Raw genomic sequence first — 24,151 nt, 5'->3', positions numbered from 1 at the left:
TTACCCTGATACCAAAACTCAGAAAAAGACTCCCCTAAAAAAGAAAACTACAGGCCAATACCCCTGATGAACATAGATGCAAAGATTCTCAATAAAATACTAGCAAACTGAATCCAACAGTACATTGAAAGAATCATTCACCAGGATCAAGTGGTATTTATGCCTGGGCTGCAAGAGTGGTTCAATACAAATCAATCAATGTGATATACCACATTAACAAAAAAAAAGGATAAGAACCATATGACCCTTTCAATAGATGCAGAAAAAGCATTTGACAAAGTACAGCATCCATTCATGATAAAAACCCTCAAGACAGTAGAGTTAGAGTAGAACATACCTCAATGTAATAAAGGCCATATATGAAGAACCCACAGGTAACATCATACTAATGGGGAAAAAGTGAGAGCTTTTCTCCTAAGGTCAGGAATAAGACAAAGATGTCCACTCTCACCACTGTTATTCAACATAGTACTGGAAGTCCTAGCTACAGCAGTCGGAAAACAAAAAGAAATAAAAAGCATCCAAATTAGCAAGAAAGAAGTCAAACTGTCACTATTTGCAGATGACATGATACTCTATATAGAAAACCCAATGGGTCCACCAAAAAATTGCTACAACTGATACACGAGTTCTCGCTTTGGCAGCACATATACTAAAATTGGAATGATACAGAGAATATTGGCATGGCCCCTGAACAGGGATGACATGCAAATTTGTGAAGCATTCCTTATTTTTAAGATAATTATCATATGGTTTCACTCATATGTAGAATATAACGAATAGTGCAGAGCATCATAGGGACAGGGAGGGAAAACTGAATGGGAAGAAATTAGAGAGGGAGACAAACCATGAGAAACCCTTGACTCCGGGAAACAAACTGAGGGTTGCAGAAAGGGAGGTGGGTGAGGGGATGGGGTAACTGGGTGATGGGCAAAGGAGGGCCCATAATATGATGAGCGCTGGGTGTTATATGAAACTAATGAATCATTGAACATTACATCAAAAATAATGATGTATTATATGGTGGCTAATTGAATTTAAATTAAAAATGAAAAAAAAGAGAACTGCTACATGAATTCTGTAAAGTCATAAGACACAAAAACAACATACAGAAATCTGTTGTACTTCTATACACCAATAATGAAGCAGCAGAAAGACAAATTATAGAATCAATCCCATTTACAATTGCACCAAAAACTCTAAGATACTTAGGAATAAACGTAGCCAAACAGGAGAAAGACCAGTACTCTGAAAACTATAAAACACTAATGAAAGAAATTGAAGAGGACACGAAGAAATGGAAAGATATTCCATGTTCATCTATACCACCCAAAGCCATTTACACATTTAATGCAATCCCTATCAAAATAACACCAGCATTTTTCACAGAGCTAGAACAAACAATCCTAAAATTTGTATGGAACTACAAAAGATCCCAAATAGCCAAAGCAACCTTGAAAAAGAAAAGCAAAGCTGGAGGCATCACAATTCTGGAGTACAGGTTATATTACAAAGCTATAGTGATCAAAACTAGCACAAAAATAGACACATAAATCAATAGAACACAATAGAAAATCCAGAAATGAACCCACAACTATAGGGTCAATTAATCTTTCGCAAAGCAGGAAAGAATATTCCAGGGAAAAAGACAGTCTTTTCAACAAATAGTGTTGGGAAAACTGGACAGCAACATGCAAAAGAATGAAACTGGACCATCTTCTTATACCATACACAAAAATAACTTCAGAATGGGGCACCTGGGTGGCTCAGTTGGTTAAGCGACTGCCTTCAGCTCAGGTCATGATCCTGGAGTCCTGGGATCGAGTCCCACATCGGGTTCCCTGCTCAGCAGGGAGTCTGCTTCTCCCTCTGACCCTCTTCCCTCTTGTGTTCTCTCTCATTCTCTCTCTCTCAAATAAATAAATAAATAAATAAATAAATAAATAAATAAATATAAGTTCAGAATGGATGAAAGATCTAAATATGAGACAGGAAACCACTAAAATCCTAGAGGAGAATATAGGCACTAACCTCTTTGACATCAGCTATAGCAACTTCTTTCTAGGTATGTCTCTGGAGGCAAGGAAAACAAAAGCAAAAATAAACGATTGGGACTTAATCAAAATAAAAAGCTTCTGCACAGGGAAGGAAGCAATCAACAAAACTAAAAGGCAGCCTATGTGGGAGGGATGGGGGAAGATATTTGCAAATGACATCTCTGATAAAGGGTTAGTATCCAAAATATATAAAAAACGTATACAACTCAACACCCCCAAAAACAAATAATCCAACTAAAAAATGGGTAAAAGACACAGATGGACAATTTTTCCAAAGCACACATACAGCTGGCCAATAGACACATGAAACGATGCTCCAGACCACTAATTATCAGGGAAATACAAATCAAAACTACAATGAGGTATCACCTCACACCTGCCAGAATGGATTTAAATCAAAAGCACAAGAAGTAACAGGCGTTGGTGAGGATATGGAAAGAGGGGAACCCTCCTGCACTGTTGGTGGGAACGCAAACTGATGCAGCCACTATGGAAAACAGTATGGAGTTTCCTCAAAAGGCTGAAAATAGACCTACCCTATGATCCAGCAATTGTACTACTAGGCATTTACCCAAAAAACACTAAAATACCAATTCAAAGGGAAACATGGACCCCGATGTTTATAGCAGCATTATCTACAATAGCCAAACTATGGAAATAGCCCAAGTGTCCATCGACTGATAAATGGATAAAGAACGTGTGGTGTATACACACACACACACACAAAAATATAATGGAATATTCCTCAGCTATCAAAAAAGAATGAAATCTTGCCATTTGCAACAACATCGATAGAGCTAGAGAGTATAATGCTAAGTGAAGTAAGTCAATCAGAGAAACATAAATACCATATGATTTCACTCATGTGGAATTTAAAAAACAAAATGAACAAAGAGGCAGAAAAAAAGAGAGAGAGGGAGGCAAACCAAGAAACAAACTCTTAACTATAGAGAACAAACTGATGGTTACCAGAGGGGAGATGGGTGGGGGGATGGGTGAAATAGGTGATGGGGATTAAGGAGGGCATTTGATGTGATGTTAATCAGGTATTGTATGTAATGTAATTAATCAGGTATGTATGTAATTACCTGAAATTAATATTACGCTGTATGTTAACCAACTGGAATTTAAATTAAAACTTTTTAAAAATGGTTAACTTTATTATTGGGTACTATGATAAGTACTACAAAATAAATGAAATGAATAAGTATGAATAATTATGAGATATGACTTTTCCTACCAATTGCGGTGACTCTATTTTTTGTTCAGCCAGATTATGAATATCAGGAGCCAAGAGTAAGCTAAAAACTCCTTTAATTCCAGACCATGCTATAACAATTCCCCATCTCCAATTATATTCATAATTTGCATGCATCAGGATGGGGCTCACTAACACAATAGTAAGCAACCTGTGGCGAGAAAAAATTTTATTAATCACACCTGATGTATCAATGTTATTCATGGTTGAATACTAAATTTCATGTAAAACTTTTTCAGGAAAGAGAAAATAATCAGTTTATTGACAAGTTGTTCACACTTTCTGGAAAAACCAAATCTACTGTCTAAATTTTGCATATAATACTCAAATCTTGAAAAACAGTGCTAGAAGTTTTATACAAATATACGGAATTATCATTAACACTATTGGGCACTATTCAGATCTGGGTAGTAAATTTCTGAAAGAAAGTTCTTCAAATAACATTGACAAGCTCATCTATTCCAGAAATTAGGCCAAGAGGACATGCAGATGATGGTCAAAAAGTAAAATTATTGTAGGCACATTAATAAACTTGGCTTAACCAAATTTTTCTTGAGCTCCTGTGAGAATCACAAACTAAATGTCACATAAGTAATCTCAATTTGTGCGATCATTTTTCTTTTCTTTTCTTTTTAGAGTGGGGAGGAACAGACGGAGAGGGAGAAAGAGAATCTCAAGCAGGCTCCATGCCCAGCACAGAGCCTGACGCAAGGCTCGATCTCACAATCCTAAGATCATGACCTAGGCTCTCAAGAGTCAGAGGCTTAACTGACCAAGTCACCAGGTGCCCCTCCTTTCTTTTTTCTTATTTGAGAATAGTTGACCCACAATGTTAACGATAGTTTCAGGTGTGCAACATAGTGACTCAACAACTCTATTCTTAATACTGTGCTCTCCACAAGTGTCTACAGATCATTTTTCTATAAGACCCTGTACCAAAAATTTAGAATCTATCTTTAGGGGATCTGCACCAAAAGAATATCAGTACTGTCCCTCAAATGAGATTTCAACAGAAATAAAATTGACATGTTCTTAGCCTCAAAAAATATATTGTGTATCAATTGCTCAGCTGGGAATTTCACAAGAAAATTTAGAGAATTCCTAACATTGAGAAATCTGCAATTACGATCTGTAATGTATATAATTAATTTGAGCAAACTCCTCTGCTTTGCATTTAAGTCTTTTGCAAAGTAATTCTTATCAAACTTTCACCCTTACTAAATGATCTTTCTCTGAAATACCATTAAGTCCAGCCAAAATAGAACAACTCATATCATTTCCTGATATCAACAACAGAAAGGCAGTGTAGAAAAGGCTCTGGAGTCAGTATACCTGGGTTCCAATTGAGGCTGCTTTTCCTAACCATGTAAACTTAAGCAAGTTCTTTAACCTCTCTAAGCCTCAATTTCTTCACCCGTAAAGTGGAGATAATAAGTGTACTTGCCTCAAAGGATTATTGTGAAGATTTGATTAAATGAGGCAACATTCACGGGACTTAGAATGATGTTTTGAATGTGGTTAGCACTCAATACATGTTAGAATAATTATTATGACCAGGCCTTAGTTTGGCTTCAGCCTCTAAAATGTTTTTCTCAACAAGTCTCTTATGAAAAGTCCACCCATACTTTGAGGGCCCCTGAGGATGACTCCTTCGTTGAAGGCTCTCCTCTAAGGAGGTGACAACAACAGTTCACATAAGATCTCTGGCACTCCCCAGCCATTTGACTTTGGGCAAGGTACTTTGCCTTTGTTGGCTAGTTTCTTCATCCATAAAATTGTCATCTCCTAGTGTTGTTATGAAGATGAAATGAGACACCAGATGTGTAGCTGAGTCAAACAATGTACAAAAAGCCATTTCTCTTTCTTCATATTCTGTGACCAATCTCAACTTGCACATGAGCTTCCATGGTAGAAAGAAACGTAAATTGCATACACATCCTTGTGTGTGAGAGTGACTATCTGAGTGGCGTGCAGTGCCTTCAGAGTCAGCAAAAGTAATGTCCCCTGAGAACATCTTGTAAAGAAAGCTCCCTTGGCCAGGTCTGTCTTCAGTGGAAGCGACACTGTAATGAATTATTATCAAAGACACAACTTCTACGAGTGGGCAATGGAGTTCGAGAGAAAACATGTTCATGCAGTCAGGTTTAAACCCCAATTCTGGGGACGCCTGAGTGGCTCAGTTGGTTAAGCATCTGCCTTTGGCTCAGGTCATGATCCCAGAGTCCTGGGATCGAGCCCCTCATCGGGCTCCCTGCTCAGTGGGGAGCCTGCTTCTCCCTCTCCCTCTGTCCCTCCCCTTGCTCATGTTCTCCCTCTCTCTCTCAAATAAGTAAATAAAATCTTTTAAAAAATAAACCCCAATTCTCCCCAAGTTGGGTAACTCTAGGCAAGTTTTTAACCTTCCTGGGCTTCATCTGTGAAATGATGCAGTAACACCTACTTCATAGGGTTGTATTAGTATTAATGGCATAATGTACATGGTAGGTGCTTAATAAATGGCTTTATCATAGCTATGATGATAATAAAGGAGGATGAAAGTCAACAAAAACATTAAGAGCCATTAATCTGCTCCAGTGTTGCTCAAACTCTAACAAACATGTTGAAACAGTTTCCTGGATGGGCCCATGAATGTGCATTTCTACCAAGATCATGGGTCATGATGCTGATGCTGCTGTTCTTGCCCCTTCTCCTTTTCTAGATGAAACTTTGAAGAGTAAACAGACTTCCCCCAATCGCACAGTAAGCTATTGTCAGGTTTTTTGACTCCACGTCCAGAGTTCTTCTTGCTATAACCCACTGCCTCCCAATTCTAATTCTGGGCTTAAGAACCTAAGTCCAGTAAGCAAACTTTAAGATATAATTCCTACCTTACAAAATTCACTGTTGCAAATAAGATGAACATGAAAACCACAGTATGAAATCCTAAATACTTGGTTTCTCCACATCCAATTACAATGCCAAAGAAAGTATATATTAATTGTTGGTATACAGTTGAAAACATTATTAGGAACCTAGGATGAATGGAAAATAAATCACATTTTAAGCAATGGGTTTTTTAAATAGTTGCCTTTTCATAGAAAAGCATGTATCCCATACCTATCATTCTTGTCTTAGCAGAGGTCCTTGCCTCCAGCACTGTTACAATCAACATTTAAAAAGAATTTTATTGGAACTAAAATACACCCGGCTCCATATTCTCCAATACTCTCATCACATCATGCCCATGGGCTGCCTCTCACAGGAGAATAGTAAGAGCAAGGCAGGAAAATAAGGCTCTCCACCTCCTCCCCCGATTGGTGATGTGGCAGTTTTGCTGAGCTTAGCTGGCATCGTATCAAACTGTTGGGTCAGCCACAGCTAAACCTAGAAACACCTGGTTAACCTTGACTTTTCAACAGTTGACTGGATCACCTCACTGCCCTCTGCAGGATTTCTCCCTTCGTGATTTGCTTGAAAATCCCTTACCTTGAAAGTCTCTCCTGTCTGCTTTTCCATCTACTGAATTCCTAAAAATCTCATAAGGCTAACTCAAATCCTGTGTTCTTCATGAAACCATCCTAAGCACTCTCACTGGAAGTGATCCTCCTTTAAATCCCTACAGTGCCAATTGTCTATACCACCATGGTTCGTTAAGCAGACAAGTGAATTAGAATCACCCGTATTGCCTTTCCAAACATCTATACATCTGGCCCCGCCCCCAAAGAGTTTTATTGAGTAGACCAGAACACAGTGGTTAGGGCTCAGGGCTGTTCTGGTTCCATGTGGTAACACACCTGCACCCAGGCCAGGTTTGACTTCTACAAGCACGTTGCAAGTGCCGCCTCTGCTTGGGCCCCTCCACTGGGACTTTCCCTTTCAGCTAACTAGGTGAGTGTGCCTATTCCACAAACCAGCCTCCCTATAGGTGGTTTCAAGATCTACATTTAGAAAGCAGCATTAGGAAGCCTCATTTTGGCTTCAGAGGGAAACCATGTCCTCTGAAACAGCATTACCCCAATAAAAGAGATGGTCTAATTCTCTATCTGATTCCCATCTCCTGATTCATTAGATTCAGAACTCAGACAAAGGAAGGGTTTGGGGTCCCCCCCACCAATGCTTAGTTTTCTGAAATTCAGAAATGATGGAATAACAGAATACTTTTTCAAATGTCTCCACAGGACCTAAAAAAAATGCCTTACATATAGTAGGATCCCAATAAATCTATAGTGATTCAGACTTACTAGTTTCTTAAATAAACATGCCCACCACTCAACTATGAGTGCCTTCTGAGAAGGGGACTTATTTACATAGCCCCAAACCTAAGATACAACATCCAGACCACAGCAGACATTAAGAAAGGATTGGTTGAATAGGTTCAAGAATAAACAATTAAATGAATAGAATGAGTAATATATAATGATGTCTGTCAGACAGCTCAGCATGAGTGAGCTCAGGAAACTGTCCAGATTCAGACAAAAAGCATATATTCTATGAACTATTTATTCCCAAGCTTCTGGATTCTAAAAACCAGTTAAATGTCATATTCATATAGACACAAAATTAGAAGAGTTAATTATAGGTGCCAATTTTTTTTATTTTGCCAAGTGAAATTATTTTTTTTTAAAAGTACCATCTTCTATCACTGGGATTTCATAAAAGAAAGAACATTTTAAATGTTAAATTTTAATTTCTCACAATCCAAAGTAAATTTTTATCAAGAGTTATGTATAAAAAGATCACAGCCTCTGAGCCACACATACAATATTCATAACAAGAATATCAATCGATGTCAACAATTGTTGGTACCTTAAGTGCTTTCAAATATAACTGGTAATAAATTTCAGAATTAAAAGGTAGAAAAAAGTTATAAATGGGGAGTCTTATGTGTCCAAGAAGGCAGAACCACTTAAGCACTAACATTCTATGATATCTATACCAAGTACACAATAGGAGACTTACTTAGTAATTATTAACTCAATCCTCGGTTTAAAGCTTAAGGAATCTAAATTCAGTCCAACAGTGACTAATGCAACCATTCCCGACATTCCCAAAAATTCCACTGGGGAGGAAAAAAATGAATAAAATTAGTTGAATTCAAATCTGCACACTGAGGTACTTTATCTTGAGTGAAGAATTGGTGAGAGACTTAAGAGTCACATTTCTTGGAAAGTTGCTTCAAAGGGATTGGCCCAATCCTATAGACCCAGGGTTGGCACACTTTCTCTGTAAAGGATCACAGAGTAAACATTTAGTCTTTGCAGGAAACACAGTCCACGTCACAACTACGCAACTCAGCTGTTGTAGCAAAAAAGCAGCCACAGAAAGCTTGCCAACAAATGCGTGTCTAGTAAATAATAGACAGACACTGACAGTTGAAGCGCTTTGGAGCAGGGCAGAGCTGGTTGCTCCAGGCATGTGACCTCCCTTTTCTCTATTAGCATCCCTGCATCTATAAAATGGATATAAAAGAATAATGCCCCACAGAGTTGTTGTGTGGATTCAATTAAATAACATGAAAAATGCTTGGCACACTTTAAATCAATGAAGATATGATAGTCACTATTACTGTGCCATTGTTTTTATACATTCACTTTACTGCTTAGTAAATTAATACTGTTTATTTGAATTTTATTTTTTTATTTTATTTTTTTATATTTTCACTATTTTCAGTATTTATATTATTCCTTTGGTTTATCTAATCACTTAAGTCCACTTTAGATTTAGTTTTACCTACTTATGTAACTGAATTTAATATAAATAACCAAGGAGAGTAAAACCAGGAGTGCTGGGAACTGTGATGATAGGGAAACTGTCTTTTGAAATCTTATTTCCACTTCCCTATAATTAGTATTACTGGATTTTAAAGCTCATCATAGTCTTTCTCAGTAATAGACAGTACTTACAGACAACATCTGCTATGAGGAAACCAGTAAATAATTTCATTTTAAAACTGATGTCATCTTATTTAGCATAATCCCAATGTTATAGAATTACATGGTATGAAGGCATACATTAACATATGTATGTATGTTTATACACATTTTATTAAAAATGTATCCATGGTCTAATTTATAACACAGGTATATAGGTGATTTTTTTTTGACTTTTCAGAATATTTCCAAAATTCTACAATCAATATGTGTTACTTTTATAATTAGACAACATTTTTACAAAATTACAAAAGCTATTATATTCAATTGTATTTTAAATGTTCCAAAGGAGGATAAAGTCATGGACTATGTAATAAAGGAAGTAATTTTCATCTTTATAAAGCTGGGTTGTTAAAAATAGACTTGTACAGTTTTTCTAACTCAATGGAAAAAACCATCACAGAAAATTGTGCTGTAGACAAGTGGCTCTCTCAATCTTTGTCTCTCTCTTCCTCTCTCTGGTTTAGAAAAAGTGAAGGTCCTCCTAAGAGAATCAAAGGGTTTTTTTTTTTCCTAAAAGCAACAGGATTCAAGACTGGATGTTTTCTAACTAAAATATATTCCGGTAATGATGGAAGTTTGACATTTATTACCTAGACCAACAATGATAGTGAAGAGACAGTGGAGTGATCAGCACTGGCATGGGGAGGAAGGGGAGGCATTGTTTATAGAGAGTTTTAAAACAATAAAACTAATGAAAAGTTGTCTGCTCTTTGTTATCTCCATTCCCCAGAAATTCTGAATTATGTCAATAAAATATTCCTCTTGCTTGTTTAAGCACCTCTCTTGGTATACCTCTGGCCTACACTTTTATAAAACCCACCATGTCTCATGAATTATAAATTGACTCTTCAAGTGCCTTTTGTCCCCTCAATCAAATTTTCTTCCATGGGCCAATATATTAATATTTCCAACTGTACTACCTGTCAACCAACAATGTTCCAGAATCATTGTGTCCTTTGCAAGGCAATATCTATGCCATTTTGTTTTGTTTTGTTTCATGAAAAAAAATGAATGTGCTGGTACAAGTGATTTCTTGAGGTCCAGGTTTCATGAATTGAACACAATTGAGACAAAAATGGGAAATTACTACATGCGCTCAAAGAGGCAATCTAACTTCAATCAGATGCTCCCTGGACTTAAGCCAGTCAACTGCATGTTCCTTAGTGAGGGAAGAAAACAAAATTAGATAACATGACAGAAATGTAACATTAGAGAATGTGTGAATTAGAATTTTATCTATGTTTGGCAACGGAATTTCTGGCAATGGAACTTCTCCTAATAATATGTCTGTTACTCACTTCTGCTGTCAGGAACTTATTAAATATAAGAGTAAAGGACTGGGCGCCTGGGTGGCTCAGTTGGTTAAGCGACTGCCTTCGGCTCAGGTCATGATCCTGGGGTCCCGGGATCGAGTACCGCATCGGGCTCCCTGCTGAGCGGGGAGTCTGCTTCTCCCTCTGACCCTCTTCCCTCTCGTGCTCTCTGTCTCTCACTCTCTCTCTCTCAAATAAATAGATAAAATCTTAAAAAAAAAAAAAGAGTAAAGGACTGCCCAAAGTGGTTTGTTAATCCGTGAAGCAGAGGAAAATGCAACGTAGGAGAGAGAAGTATCCGTTTCTCTGCTGTAACAGAGTACCACAAACTATCTTAAACAGTATGAATTTATTGCCTCAGAATTCTAGAGGCTCGAGGTCCAACATCAAGTCTCCCTCAGCAGTGATTCCTTCTGAAACTAAAAGGAAGGATCTACTCCAGACCTCCCAACCACTGACTGGAAGCATCTTCATCTTTTAGAAAGAAAGTGGAAAGGAACCAACATTTGTTGGCTGCTCTAACTTGAGTCCAGTGGTGAGCTAGTAAATGTTTAAAACCAGCTCTCTGGAGGTTAAAAAAAATCCCTGATGGGTAGTGTCTGCCAATTACCATGGCAGTAAATACTCCCAATAGGGCCAATTTCAAATGATGCCACCCACACAGAGTTGTGAAGAGATGTGTGCAATCAGCTCTTACAAGGTGGTAAGCTCTATCTCCAGCACATCCGCATGAGCAAGTCACATAACACACATTATCTCATTAGTGCCAGCAATACCCCTATAAATTAGGTGTTACTATATCACATTTATAGATGAGGAAACTAACTAAAGCTTAGAGAGGATAAGTAATATTCCAAGGTCAACAAGCTAATAAATTGTGAAGTTGGGGTCTGAATTCAAATCTAACTCCAAGTTCTTTGAGAATTAATATCAGTTTATTCAACCAACATGTCTTAAATTACTTTCAGGTATATGGGAAGCACTGGGTCTGGCTGGGGGAACACAGAAGAGAGAATAAATAAAAACTTGAAGAGACAGCCTCTACCTCAAGGAACTCATGATCTAGTGGAAGAAATGGAAATATTAATTTTTAAAAATTTTTTCTTCACACATTTAAGGCATCCATAAAGGTTTCACAGGGGGGAAAAAAAGAAAAGAAGAAAGAAAGAAAGAGAAAGAAAGAAAGAAAGAAAGAAAGAGAGAGAGAGAGAGAGAGAAAGAAAGAAAGAAAGAAAGAGAGAGAGAGAGAGAGAGAAAGAAAGAAAGAAAGAAAGAAAGAAAGAAAGAAGAAAGAAGAAAGAAAGAAAGAAAGAAAAGAAAGGAAGAAAGGAAGAAAGGAAGAAAGAAAGAAAGAAAGAAAGAAAGAAAGAAAGAAAGAAAGAAAGAAAGAAAGAAAGAAAGAAAAAGAAAGAAAGAAAGTAAGAAAAAGGAAGGAAGGAAGGAAAGAAGGAAGGAAGAAAGAAAAAAGAAAGAAAGAAAGAAAGAAAGAAAGAGGAAGGAAGGAAGGAAGGAAGGAAGGAAGAAGAAGAAGAAGAAAGAAAGAAAAGAAAGAAAGAGGAAGGAAGGAAGGAAGGAAGGAAGAAGAAGGAAGAAGAAGAAAGAAAGAAAGAAAGAAAGAAAGAAAGAAAGAAAGAAAGAAAGAAAGAAAGAAAGAAAGAAAGAAAGAAAGAAAGAAAGAAAGAAAGAAAGAAAGAGGAAGGAAGGAAGGAAGGAAGAAGAAGAAGAAAGAAAGAAAGAAAGAAAGAAAGAAAGAAAGAAAGAAAGAAAGAAAGAGAAAGAAAGAAAAAGGAAGGAAGAAAGGAAAGAAGAAAGAAAGAAAGAAAGAAAGAAAGAAAGAAAGAAAGAAAGAAAGAAAGAAAGAAAGAAAGAAAGAAAGAAAGAAAGAAAGAAAGAAAGAATGAAGGAAGGAAATGACTCTTTAGTGAACGTTTTCTGTAATTTTACTCATTTGGGGCAGTAAGCAACTCCTGAGTGGCATTTTACCCATAGAGGAAGCAGGGCTTTTAGGTGACTGGAGAGGACAAGAGGAGTAATTAAGCTCTTGATATCTGAGGTCTTTCACAGATGGAAGTTGCTCTACTGTGTGGCATGAGAGCAGAAGCAGGATATGACCATTTCTATGCAGTTACTATGGCTCTTGGGGACTGGCCACCTTACTAAGGCCAGTAAAAAACTTTAATTGCCCATCTCACTAGACTAAAAGATTATTGCAGGTCTACCAGTGCTAGGTACTCTGACTCCTACGATTATTCCACTCTTCCAGATCCAGGTATATCTGATTTCTCCCTCTCTTTTCCTGCCTCCTAGCCACTGGTAATGGCTGCCATTCCTACAGTCTCCTCAGTCTGGTACCCACCGAGGGAAAGACAGTTGGGCTGGAAAGACCTGAGGAGCATCTTTCCCAGCAATCTCATTTTAGAGATGGGTCGCTAAGGTCAGAACAGGAATCAGCACTGAGCTGCCAGTGACTTCCAGGGGACTTCCAGTGACTAAATGTAAGGTCAAAAGGTGGGGCTCAAAAAGAATAAGAGAGTAATTACATGGAGAAGAAATGCAAAGGGAAGGGACATTGGACTTGGAATTAAGGGGATGTTAAGAGAGACCAGGAAAGAGCTAGAAGTTGTAGAAGGATAATATGACAAGATGCACAGAGGGGCTACCACAAGGAAGAAGCAGTTGAGAGGAGGCAACTGGATTCAAGATCAATGAAAACCAAAAATACATAAAATTCACTTCGAGGACAGCATTTTTTGTATCTGTTTCTGCCTTACCAATGTAGAAGGTCATGTACACCAATGAAATGCAAAGAATGACACTATTAAGTGTATTGCTAAAGAGGTCAGTCAATATAAACTGAATGATTCTTGCACACGAATATCCACATATTATGCTTCCCAGTATGTCCAAGGAGAGGCCCAAGATTACATGTAACTCTAGAAAAAAGAAAAAAAGAAAAAAAGAAGTTGAACTATAAATTTCATTTCTTTCATTGATGGCATTTGGGTCTATGCACTTTGGTTTGCTTTTGAGATTTTGAATGAGACCTTGTTCTTCAGCAAATGGGGGTTCCCCATGAAAGCTTAGCAAAACAGAGACTCTGGGGATATTATTTCCCTTACAGTCTAGAGTTTGAGATTCACTTATCCAGGGACAGCAGACTCCAACGTCCTCAAAAGCCAGGCAGAGAGCATAAATGTGGAAAGTCCGTGACAAATGGGAGAATGAATGTCTGACCAAAAGACATCCAAATTCATATTTTTTACAAACTATGTTTGGGCCAAGCAAATCATGTCCAGGGTCGCCACCAACCTGCAGTCCGTTTGTGACCCCTGCCCCCAGCCCAGGGGCATTTGGGAAATGGAGAAGAGAAATTTTCCGTAGTCCCAATAACTGGGGACAACACTGGCAGTAGTGAGCAGGTGTCAGGCAATACCAAGGGCAGTCCTAAATAACAGACTGTCCCACCCCAAATGCCTCTAGCTCCCCACTGAGAAGCACTGCAAACCCCTTTTATCACCAACATTCTTTCTCCTTTTAGCACCTCTCTCCTCCTAAAACTATCACATAAACAAATCAGGAGGACACCTTTTCCCTTTTTATGCTGTGATTTCCCCTCCTCCTTTCTTTTCTACTAGAACCACCTCTGGAAACCTAGCAAAGCAACACGCTCCATACCCCAGTGAACTTGAACCACATGAATCTATTATCACTTCCAGGACCTGACTCTCCAGTACTGCTGGAAACATTCTGCCTTCACCCTCAGGCTTAAATTCAGGATCAAGTCAATTCTTAATATCCATTCACTGAGATCCAGGAAGGAAGTTACTCTGAGCCAGATGATGTGTGTGCCTGTGTGTGTATGGGTGTGAAGGAAAGAGATGAAACCATTTCTTTAACATTCTTTGCCCCTTCCTGTCCAAGAAAACACATAGATGGTAATTATTTTCTTGTTATCTGATATTCTATTTTAATTGGTCCAAAAGTATAGAGAAAGCAGTAAAGTTAAGACATCTTGAATGTATTTTTATTTTTACTTTTTTAAAGATTTTTTTATTTATTTAAGTAATCTGTACACCCAACATGGGGCTCAAACTCATGACCCTGAGATCAAGAGTCACATGCCCCTCTGACTGAAACTGCCAGGCGCCCTTTAATATATTTTAATGTCAGTGTGAATTGAAATGCATCATATAAGAATGATTTTAGAAAATAAGACAAAAAAGATGCTCCTACCCGTAAACATGGAACTGTGGAGAAAGTTGCTCCGAAAAATTCCAAAACAAATGGATGTGAAGCCACAAATGATCATTGATTCTCCTCTTATGATATCAGTATACATTTTGGAAATGCCTGGAAAAGGAAATAAAAAATATAATTTAATTTGGTACATGCAAATGATGCTTTTGCACAGGAAACACAAAAATAGAAGAGAAGGAATATGTCAAACAAAAAAGAAAAAGGCCATGACTGGGGTGGGTCTGCGAGGCAACCCCAATCACCATTTTTTAATCTCTCCAATGACAAAGGAACAGGACAAGAGCATTCTTTGAAGTGTTCATGGCCTCAAATCACACTTGAGTTTTGGAATGAGACAGAACACTTCTCAGGACACAATATTTAGCTTGAATAAATATGAATAGACTCCACAAAAATCACATTTTAGAAATAAGTACAGGGGTGCCTAGATGGCTCAGTTGGTTGAGCGTCCAAACTTGATTTCAGCTCGGGTCATGATCTCAGGGTTGTGAGATCAAGCACTGCATCAGACTCCATGCTGCGTGTGGAACTTACTTAAGATTCTCTCTCTCCCTTTCGCTCTGCCCTTTCTCCCCTCCCCTGGCGCATGCACTTGCATGCACACACACTCTTTCTCCCTCAAAAAATAAAAGGAAAAAAGAAAGAAGTACAAAGGATGACCCAGCAATTCTACTTATAGACATATGCCCAAGAGAATTGAAAACCTATGTCCACACAAAAATTTGTCCATGAATGTTCGTAGCAGTATTATTCATAATAATCAATTGAATTATTCAGCCACAGAAAAGAATGAAGTACTGACTGTTACCTGTTACAACATGAATGAACTTTAAAAACATTATACAGAGTGGAAGATGCCAAACACAGAAAACATATTGTATGGTTTGATTTGTATGAAATGTCCAGAATAGGCAAATCCATAGACAGAAAATAGACTCATGGTTGCCAAGGCTTTGGGGGAATGGGGGTGTAAGAAGTGATTGCTAATGGGTAGGAGATTTCTTTGGGGGTAATAAAAATGTTCTAAAATTAGATAGTGATGAGGGTTGTATAACTCTGCAAATATAGACCCCTGAAATCTACAGTTTAATTTTTTTTTAATTTTTTCTTTTTAAGTAGGCTCCACACTCAATAATGGGGCTTGAACTCATGACCCTGAGATCAAGAGTCACATGCTCTACTGACTGAGCTATCCAGGGGCCCCTGTACAGTTTAAAAGGATGAATTTTATGGTATGTGGATTATATTGCAATAAGGCTGTTATTAAAAATTAAATACAAAATCTTATTGGTACTTAACATTCACAAAGAGGTAAGTGTAATGGAAAATATAACAAATTAATTGCTTTGTGATATACAACTTATGAATAGGGTGATAGTGACTCGTACTTGCTCAACCAGTACCCATCCTCTGTTCTTGGTAACAATACTGGTTTTATCCAGGGTGGCAACGTGTCCAGTTAAATGACCACTTTTCCTCATAGCCTGGGCTTCTAAGAGTGTCCATTGAGATAAAAATAAGTGGAAGTTACCAAGTGGGATTTTGGGAAAATTTCTTGGAGGGAGAGGTGACTTGGTTGAAAGGAGCATCTCTTTGTCCCTTGCCCTTCTTCCTCTTCTTACCTGAAATGTGGACGTGATGGCCGGAACTTTAGTAGCCAACTTGTGATCCTGAGAGTGGAAACCATACGCAAAGAATGGAGGAGCAGATAAATAATCCCCACAGGACTTTAAATGTCATCTTTTAAAGTGATTTTAAAATAAGAAAAAAGTCATATTTTCCCATATGTTTACCAATTACAGTGCTTCCCATTGCTTTGTGTAGATCCAAATTTCCATTTGATACCAGTTTCTCTCTGCCTGACCCCCTTAACTTTTTTTTTTATAGTGCAGGTCTGCTGGTGATAAATTCTTTCAACTTCAATATGTTTAAGAACATTTTATTTAACCTTTGCTTTTGAAAGATAGTTTCACTGAGAATTCTAAGCTTTTCTTTTAGTACTTTAACAATGTCGCTCCACCATCTTTTGGCTTACGTTGTTTCTGAAAAGAAGTCATTAGTTTTGTTCCTCTGCATGCAATGTGTCTCTTTTTCCCCCTCTGGCTGCCTTTAAGATATTCTCTTTATCATTGCTTTTTAGAAACTTGATTTTTATGTGCCATGGTGCAGTTTTCTGTTTCTTGGGCTTATGGTATGTTGAGCTTCTTAAAATCTGTGGCTATAAAATCTTCATCAAATTTAGAAATTTTTCATTCGGGCGCCTGGGTGGCTCAGTTGGTTAAGCGACTGCCTTCGGCTCAGGTCATGATCCTGGAGTCCCGGGATCGAGTCCCGCATCGGGCTCCCTGCTCGGCAGGGAGTCTGCTTCTCCCTCTGACCCTCTTCCCTCTCGTGCTCTCTATCTCTCATTCTCTCTCTCTCAAATAAATAAATAAAATCTTTAAAAAAAAAAGAAATTTAAAAAAAAAAAGAAATTTTTCATTCATTATTTCTTCAAATATTTTTTTTTCTTCCTCTCTGTCTCCTCTCTTTTGGGGACTTGTATATTAAGCCACTTGAAGTTGTCCCACAGTGGCTCACTGATGTTCTGTTCACTTATCTTAGTCTTTCTCTCCATGTGCTTCATTTTGGGTAGTTTCTATTGCTGCATCTTTAAGTTCCCTAATACTTTCTTTTGCAGTATCTAAGCTACTTCCATTAGTGGAATTTTTGCCTTAGCTATTGTGTTTTTCATCTCTAGAAATTTGATTTAGGTCTCTTTTATATCTACCATATATGTCCAGTGATATGCTGATAAATCACTTCTCCAAAATTAAAACAAAAACAAAACCACCTGATTTGTAGCATTTGCAAATTCCACACATAAACACTCCCACCATAGCCAATTTGAAGCTACTAATGGTTTAACAACTGGCTTGCAAAATTCCTGATTATTTAACAATGTGCTCTCATAAACTGATAGGAGTAAGTTCTAACCCAGCCTTAATCTTTACTCTCATTTTTTGAACATATAGAGTTACAATAACTGCTTTAATGTTTTTGTCTGATAATTCTACCATCTGCCTCATAACTCAATCTACTTATTATTTTTGTACACTTTATGGGTCATATTTTCCTGCTTCTTTGATATCACCAAGAAGATATGACTGACAGTTGACCCGTGACTTGGACCCGTGTGATTAGAGGCCCTTCAGCCACTCCCCTGTGCTTGGAATGTGAGTTTCACTTGCCTTTCCCACTCTCAGACGCGGCTCCAAGGACATAGCCTTGAGATAGTGATGTGGTGTTCAGAACACCTACACGGTATACATGACTGGACCCAGGTAAGGTCTCTACATAAACTTTTCAGATTTGGTGAGCAGGTGGAGGGATGCTTTCATCTTGCTACTGCCCAAGATAAGCCTTGTATGTAAGTCTTTTGTTTATAAAAGCTGCCACCTACCAACCTGCAGTGACCTGCCTCTTGCTTTAGTCTCTCCCTGCCCTCTGTGTATGGGGATCAGTTTCAAATCCCACCCAGGAAACTCCCAGGAGGGTTGCTAACCAGTCTTCATCTTACTACCTGTTGCTAGCTTTGACGGTGACAAAAGGCACAAAACTACTGGTTAAGCAGGTGTAGAAACTATTAGCACATTTGGTTTAGTTGGTCAAGAAATCCTTTCATCCTTTCCTCAAATTCAGTGAGTCAACCAGGAACAGGTAAAATACAAGGTCTGAAGTATGAAGCTTTTTTTAAAGATTTTATTTATTTTAGAGAGAGAAAGAGCGAGAGAGAGAGCATGAACAGGAAGAGGGAGAGGAAGAGGAAGAAGAAGGCTCCCTGCTCAGCCCTGATGCAGGGCTGGATCCCAGGACCCTGGGATCATGACCTGAGCCGAAGGCAGATGCTTAACAGACAGAGCCACCCAAGTGCCCCAGTATGAAGCTTTGACCTTGACTTATAGTTGTGTTTAATGGCAAAATACCACAAGAATTACTTCTCTATTCTTTATTGGCGTAATGTAGAACTAACATATTCTCTAATTCATTGTAAAATTTGGAAAAGGAAAGAATAAAACAAAAACCACATACAATTTCATGACTCAGGTACAACATTTATGTTGAGGTCTTTTCCTAAGCTTATAAACTTTTTCCTCAATTGAGATCATACTAAAACTTTGTATTTTATTCCTTTATAAGGACCCTGTTCCAGATTTGTTTTAAAGTAAAAATTGTTTGAGCCCAGTGCATTCTTTTCAAACAGGTAATAAATAGACAAGTTCCTTTTCACTTGCATGTGAACACCCACTACTTCTTTCAGTGGGTCAGGCCATTGAGACCACAGGGTTTATAGTTCACAAGGGCACCACGTCAAAAGAAGCACTAGTCACATTATAGGAACTGTAGTTTTGTATATTATGATAATTTTAGGCATGTGGCAAAAAATATCTTTCCTTTAAAAATTAACATATTATGACAGTTAGAAATAAACTGTTTTGAAGAAAGGACCATTTATCTAATTCACACATATCAGCCAAAATGGTGACTCTATGAATACCATAAATAAGAGTGATATCCCCACTAAAAATGAGTCAAATTTATTAGGAAAAAATGTTACTGGATCCAGAATCCACACACCACCTTGAGCATTATTGACATAAAGAAAATATCAACTAAGAGCTAAATAGCTTCTCTCGTTTTCTTTTAAAGAAATAGAAAACTTTCTATTATACTTCCTTTTTGGAAAAAAAAATTGAATATAGAAACTGCAATAAATAATGTTTATAGCCACTTACAGTCAAGAGATTTCAGAAAAAGGAGCAGGAAAAAAATGAGGTGAATAAAACAACTGGCAAATACAAATGGCTAAATGAGAAAGGCAGATGAAGGAAAAAATAGGAAAAAAAATTGTACTTGAAAAAGAGAGAGAGAAAGAAAGAGGAGAGGATCAGACTCTTTGAGAAATATGACAATTTAGGATATCACTACCAAAAGTGTCTTAAAACTTACATTTTCCCAAATGCAAGTATAAATGGGTCTAAAGGGGCGCCTGGGTGGCTCAGTTGTTAAGCATCTGCCTTCGGCTCAGGTCATGGTCCCAGGGTCCTGGGATTGAGCCCCAGCGTCAGGTTCCCTGCTCCTTGGGAAGACTGCTTCTCCCTCTCCCACTCCCCCTGCTTGTGTTCCCTCTCTCGAATGTCTCTCTCTCTGTCAAATAAATAAATAAAATCTTAAATAAATAAATAAATGGGTATAAAATTGGGAATCCCACTTGCAGGCAAGGTTGGAGGTTTCCCATTCCAATCATAAGGCTATATATTTCCACTAAATATAAATATGTTAAAATTGGTTAGAAAAATATTTCTGAGTCAAAAACAGAAACCATAACATCTAATAATTTCATGTTTTTACTGCTGTGTTAATAAAACATGACAACAGGGGGATGTTTCAGACTGAAATCATCTTTTACCAAATAAGAGGGGAAGTACTGCAGGACCTGAAACCCTCTTGGGAATAAGCTATTATTGAACATGTTTACCCAACTATGTTCTGACTCATTTCTTTTAAATAAACTACACCCCCTTCCACTACCTGCTTAAGGTTAGCTAGTCCAAAAGGGAGGCAGTTCTTCTTCTTCCCTCTCCCCCTTCCCCTCCTCTTCCTTCCTCCTTCCTTCTTCTTCTTCTTCTTCTTCTTCTTCTTCTTCTTCTTCTTCTTCTTCTTCTTCTTCTTCTTCTTCTTCTTCTTCTTCCTCCTCCTCCTCTTCTTCTCCTTCTTCTAGTGTATATATTTTTTAAATTTTTGTGTGGTTTTTTTCTTTTTTTAATTTAAATTTTACTTAGTTAACATGCAGTGCAATATTGGTTTCAGGAGTAGAATTCAGTGATTCATCACTTACCTACAACACTCAGTGCTCATCACAAGTACCCTCCTTAATACCCTTCACCCATCTAGCCCATCTCCCCCACCCAACTCCCTCCAGCACCCCTCAGTTTGTTCTATATTGTTAAGTGTCTCTCATGGTTTATTTCCCTCTCTCCTTCCCCCCCATTCCCACGTATTCATGTTTTCTTTCTTAAATTCCACATATGAGTAAGATCATACTATTTTTGTCTTTCTCTGACTTATTTCACTTAGCATAATACACTCTAGCTCCATCATGTTGTTGTAAAGGGCAAAATTTCATTCTTTTTGATGGCTGAGTAATATTCCATTGTGTATATATAATACATTTTCTTTATCCAGTCAGTGGACATTTGGGTTCTCTCCATAGTTTGGCTATTGTTGATAATGCTGCTATAAACATCAGGGTGTATGTACCCTTTCAAACCAGCATTTTTATATCCTTTGGATAAATACCTAGTAGTACAATTGCTGCATCTAGGGTATTTATATTTTCAGCCTTTTGAGGAACCTCCATACCGTTTTCCAGAGTGGCTGCACCAGTTTGCATTCCCACCAACAGTGTAAGAGGGTTCCCCTTTCTCCACATCCTCGTCAACACCTGTTGTTTCTTTTGTTGTTAATTTTAGCCATTCTGACAGGTGTGAAGTGGTATCTCATTGTGGCTTTGATTTGTATTTCCCTGATGATGAGTGATATGGAGCATCTTTTCATGTGCCTTTTAGCCATCTGGATGTCTTCTTTGGAAAAATGTCTGTTCATGTCTTCTATTTCTTGACTGGATTTTTTGTCTTTTGGGTGTTGAGTTCTTTATAGACTTTGGATACTAACCCTTACCAGATAGGTCATTTGCAAATATCTTCCCCCATTCCATAGGTTGCCTTTTAGTTTTGTTGATTGTTTCCTTCACTGTGCAGAAACTTTTTATCTTGATGAAGTCCCAATGTTTATTTTTGCTTTTGTTTCCCTTGCCTCTGGTGATGTGTCTAGTAAGAAGTCGTTTCAGTCAAAGTCAAAGAGGTTTCTGCCTGTGTTCTCCTCTAGGATCTTGATGGTTTGCTGTCTCACATCTAGGTCTTTTCATCCATTTTGAAGTTATTTTTGTGTAGGGTATAAGAGAGTGGTCCAGTTTCATTCATTTGCATATAGCTGTCCAGTTTTCCCAACATCATTTGTTGAAGAGACTGTCTTTTATCCATTGTATATCCTTTCCTACTTTGTTGAGGATTAGTTGACCAGATAGTTTTGGGTCAATTTCTGGGTTCTCTATTCTGTTCCATTGATCTATGTGTCTGTTTTTGTACCAGTACTATACTGTCTTGATGACTACAGCTTTGTAATAGAGCTTGAAATCTGGAATTGTAATGCCTCCAGTTTTGTTTTTCTTTTTCAGGATTCTATTCTGGGTCTCTCGTGGTTCCCTACATATTTTAGACTGTTTGCTCTAACTCTGCAAAAAATGCTGGTGTTATTTTGATCAGATTGCATTAAATGTGTAGATTGCCTTGGGAAGTATAGACATTTTAACAATGTTTGTTCTTCCAGTCCATGAGCATGGAATGCTTTTCCATTTCTGTATGTCCTCTTCAATTACTTTCATAAGTGTTCTATCGTTCTCAGAGTACAGATCTTTTACCTCTTTGGTTAGGTTTATTCCTAGGTATCTTATTGTTTTGGTACAATTGCAAATGGGATCAATGCCTTGATTTCTTTTTCTGCTGCTTCATTATTGGTGTATAAAAATGCAACAGATTTCTGCACATTGATTTTATATCCTGCAACTTTGTTAAATTCATGTATTAGTTCTAGCAATTTTTTGGTGAGTATTTTGGGTTTTCTACATAGAGTATTATGTCATCTGGAAAGAGTGAAGGTTTGATTTCTGCCTTGCCCATTCAGATGCCTTTTACTTCTTTTTGTTGTCTGATTGTTAAGGCTAAGACTTCCAGTGCTATGTTAAATAGTAATAATGGAGTGCACATCAAAAGGGAGGCAGTTCTAACAAGAGGTAGCAAGGCCTTGGAAAAGTTTCACTGGGGTAGGGCAGAGTTTCTACCTTGAGGCTTAGAATTCAGTGGAATGGAAAAAGAATGCTAATTTTTATCACCTACTAGAAAGGTTACTTTTCTTCTTGAAAAAATTCTTTGAGATTATAATTGGTGCTCTTTATCCCACATCTTGGGTTTCCTATTTGCATTGCATTTTTCAAGTCCATCAATGCCCCATCTCCAAGAAAAATAGCACAAGTATCTACTCTGCTGGATGCACAAATCATGCAAAAAAAAAAAAACTCACCAAGATCAAAAGCAAATAATTTATCTCTATATATTCAAGGTAAGAGAGAGAAATAAATCTGACATACCAATAGTTTTCAGTGAATTCACAGAATGAACAGGATCTGTCATGCCAAGGGTCATGCTAAAGAGTAGGGAAGACTGCAAATCCCACAAATCTCTATTGAATTTCAGAACCACATATCCAATTATGATGAATGCCACAACAAAGCTAATTAATGCTGTTAACAAGACCTGTGAAACCAATTCATAACACAGTATTACTTTAACATTTAAGGATGGCATGACTGCATTTACTTATGGAAGAATCAGATCTTAGTTATATACTTTATACGATTACTCTGAAAAATAATTTCAAAAGGTATTCTAGGTTACCTGCCTCAAAGAAACCATCCCTTCCAAACAAAAGAGAGTCTATCTCATTGTTACAAGAACAATTCACTAATATTTCTTATTGCTAGTCCAACTTAATAGGTCCCAACATCAAAATGTTCTTAAAATGGAATGCAAATTGTTCCTGCTTCTGTGTGAAACATTGCCTGGTTTCCTCAGTGTTGATCTGCAGGGCTGCAGGCAGAAAGAGAAGTAAAACAAAGGGCAAAGAGGACATGCTGGCTGATTTGGCCCTCTTATTAAGGGCTTTCTAGAAGCCTTATTCAACAGACATTTGTATACATTTCATTAGCCACACTCTCTTCTGAGGCTACACAGCTACCCCTTGCTGGGAAATAGAATAATTCACACTGGGCCCACTACCATACCAAGCAAAATCTAGTGAGTTTATGTTAATGAGAAAGAAAGAGAGAATGCATATCAGATAGGCAATCAGCAGTGTCTGCCTCAAAAATAGAAGTAGAATATACAACTTTTAAACAAGAAGAAGGAATTAAAGGACAAAGACAACTGAAAAATCGACTTGATTGAGAAGGGAAGAAAGAATAAGAAGCGAAGGAAAAGCATGGTAAGGGCAAAGTACAAAATTATATTGAGAAACAAATCCAAATCTATTTCTTTTGATTTTTTTTTTATTTTTTTAAAGATCTTATTTATTTATTTATTTGACAGAGAGAGAGCACAAGCTGGGGGAGCTGCAGAGAGAGAGGGAGAAGCAGGCTCTCCACCGAGCAGGGAGCCCAATGCAGGACTCAATCCCAGGACCTGGGATCATGACCTGAGC

The 24,151-nt window shown here is 37.7% G+C and overlaps 1 protein-coding gene and 1 non-coding gene across 2 annotated transcripts in view; one reads left to right on the top strand and one right to left on the bottom strand.

The window, feature by feature from the left end:
- Positions 1-24,151, bottom strand: part of SLC9C2 (solute carrier family 9 member C2 (putative)) — a 103,925-nt gene that overhangs the window by 71,957 nt on the left and 7,817 nt on the right. The window contains 6 exon segments of the mRNA XM_088017018.1: positions 3,298-3,466; positions 6,183-6,326; positions 8,254-8,353; positions 13,312-13,473; positions 14,774-14,890; positions 23,043-23,208. Coding sequence (XP_087873144.1) covers positions 3,298-3,466; positions 6,183-6,326; positions 8,254-8,353; positions 13,312-13,473; positions 14,774-14,890; positions 23,043-23,208 — 858 coding nt within the window.
- LOC114224038 (U6 spliceosomal RNA) lies at positions 629-735 on the top strand. The gene has a single exon (XR_003612298.1). It is a non-coding gene; the product is annotated as a U6 spliceosomal RNA (small nuclear RNA).

The sequence above is a fragment of the Eumetopias jubatus genome, unplaced genomic scaffold (assembly GCF_037043125.1).
Source record: "Eumetopias jubatus isolate StellerSeaLion01/CBP00866 unplaced genomic scaffold, mEumJub1_p1.0 scaffold_12, whole genome shotgun sequence".
Classification (NCBI taxonomy): domain Eukaryota; kingdom Metazoa; phylum Chordata; class Mammalia; order Carnivora; family Otariidae; genus Eumetopias; species Eumetopias jubatus.
The sequence above is the reverse complement of the archived record's forward strand: the minus strand, read 5'-3'. Positions and strand labels throughout refer to the sequence as shown.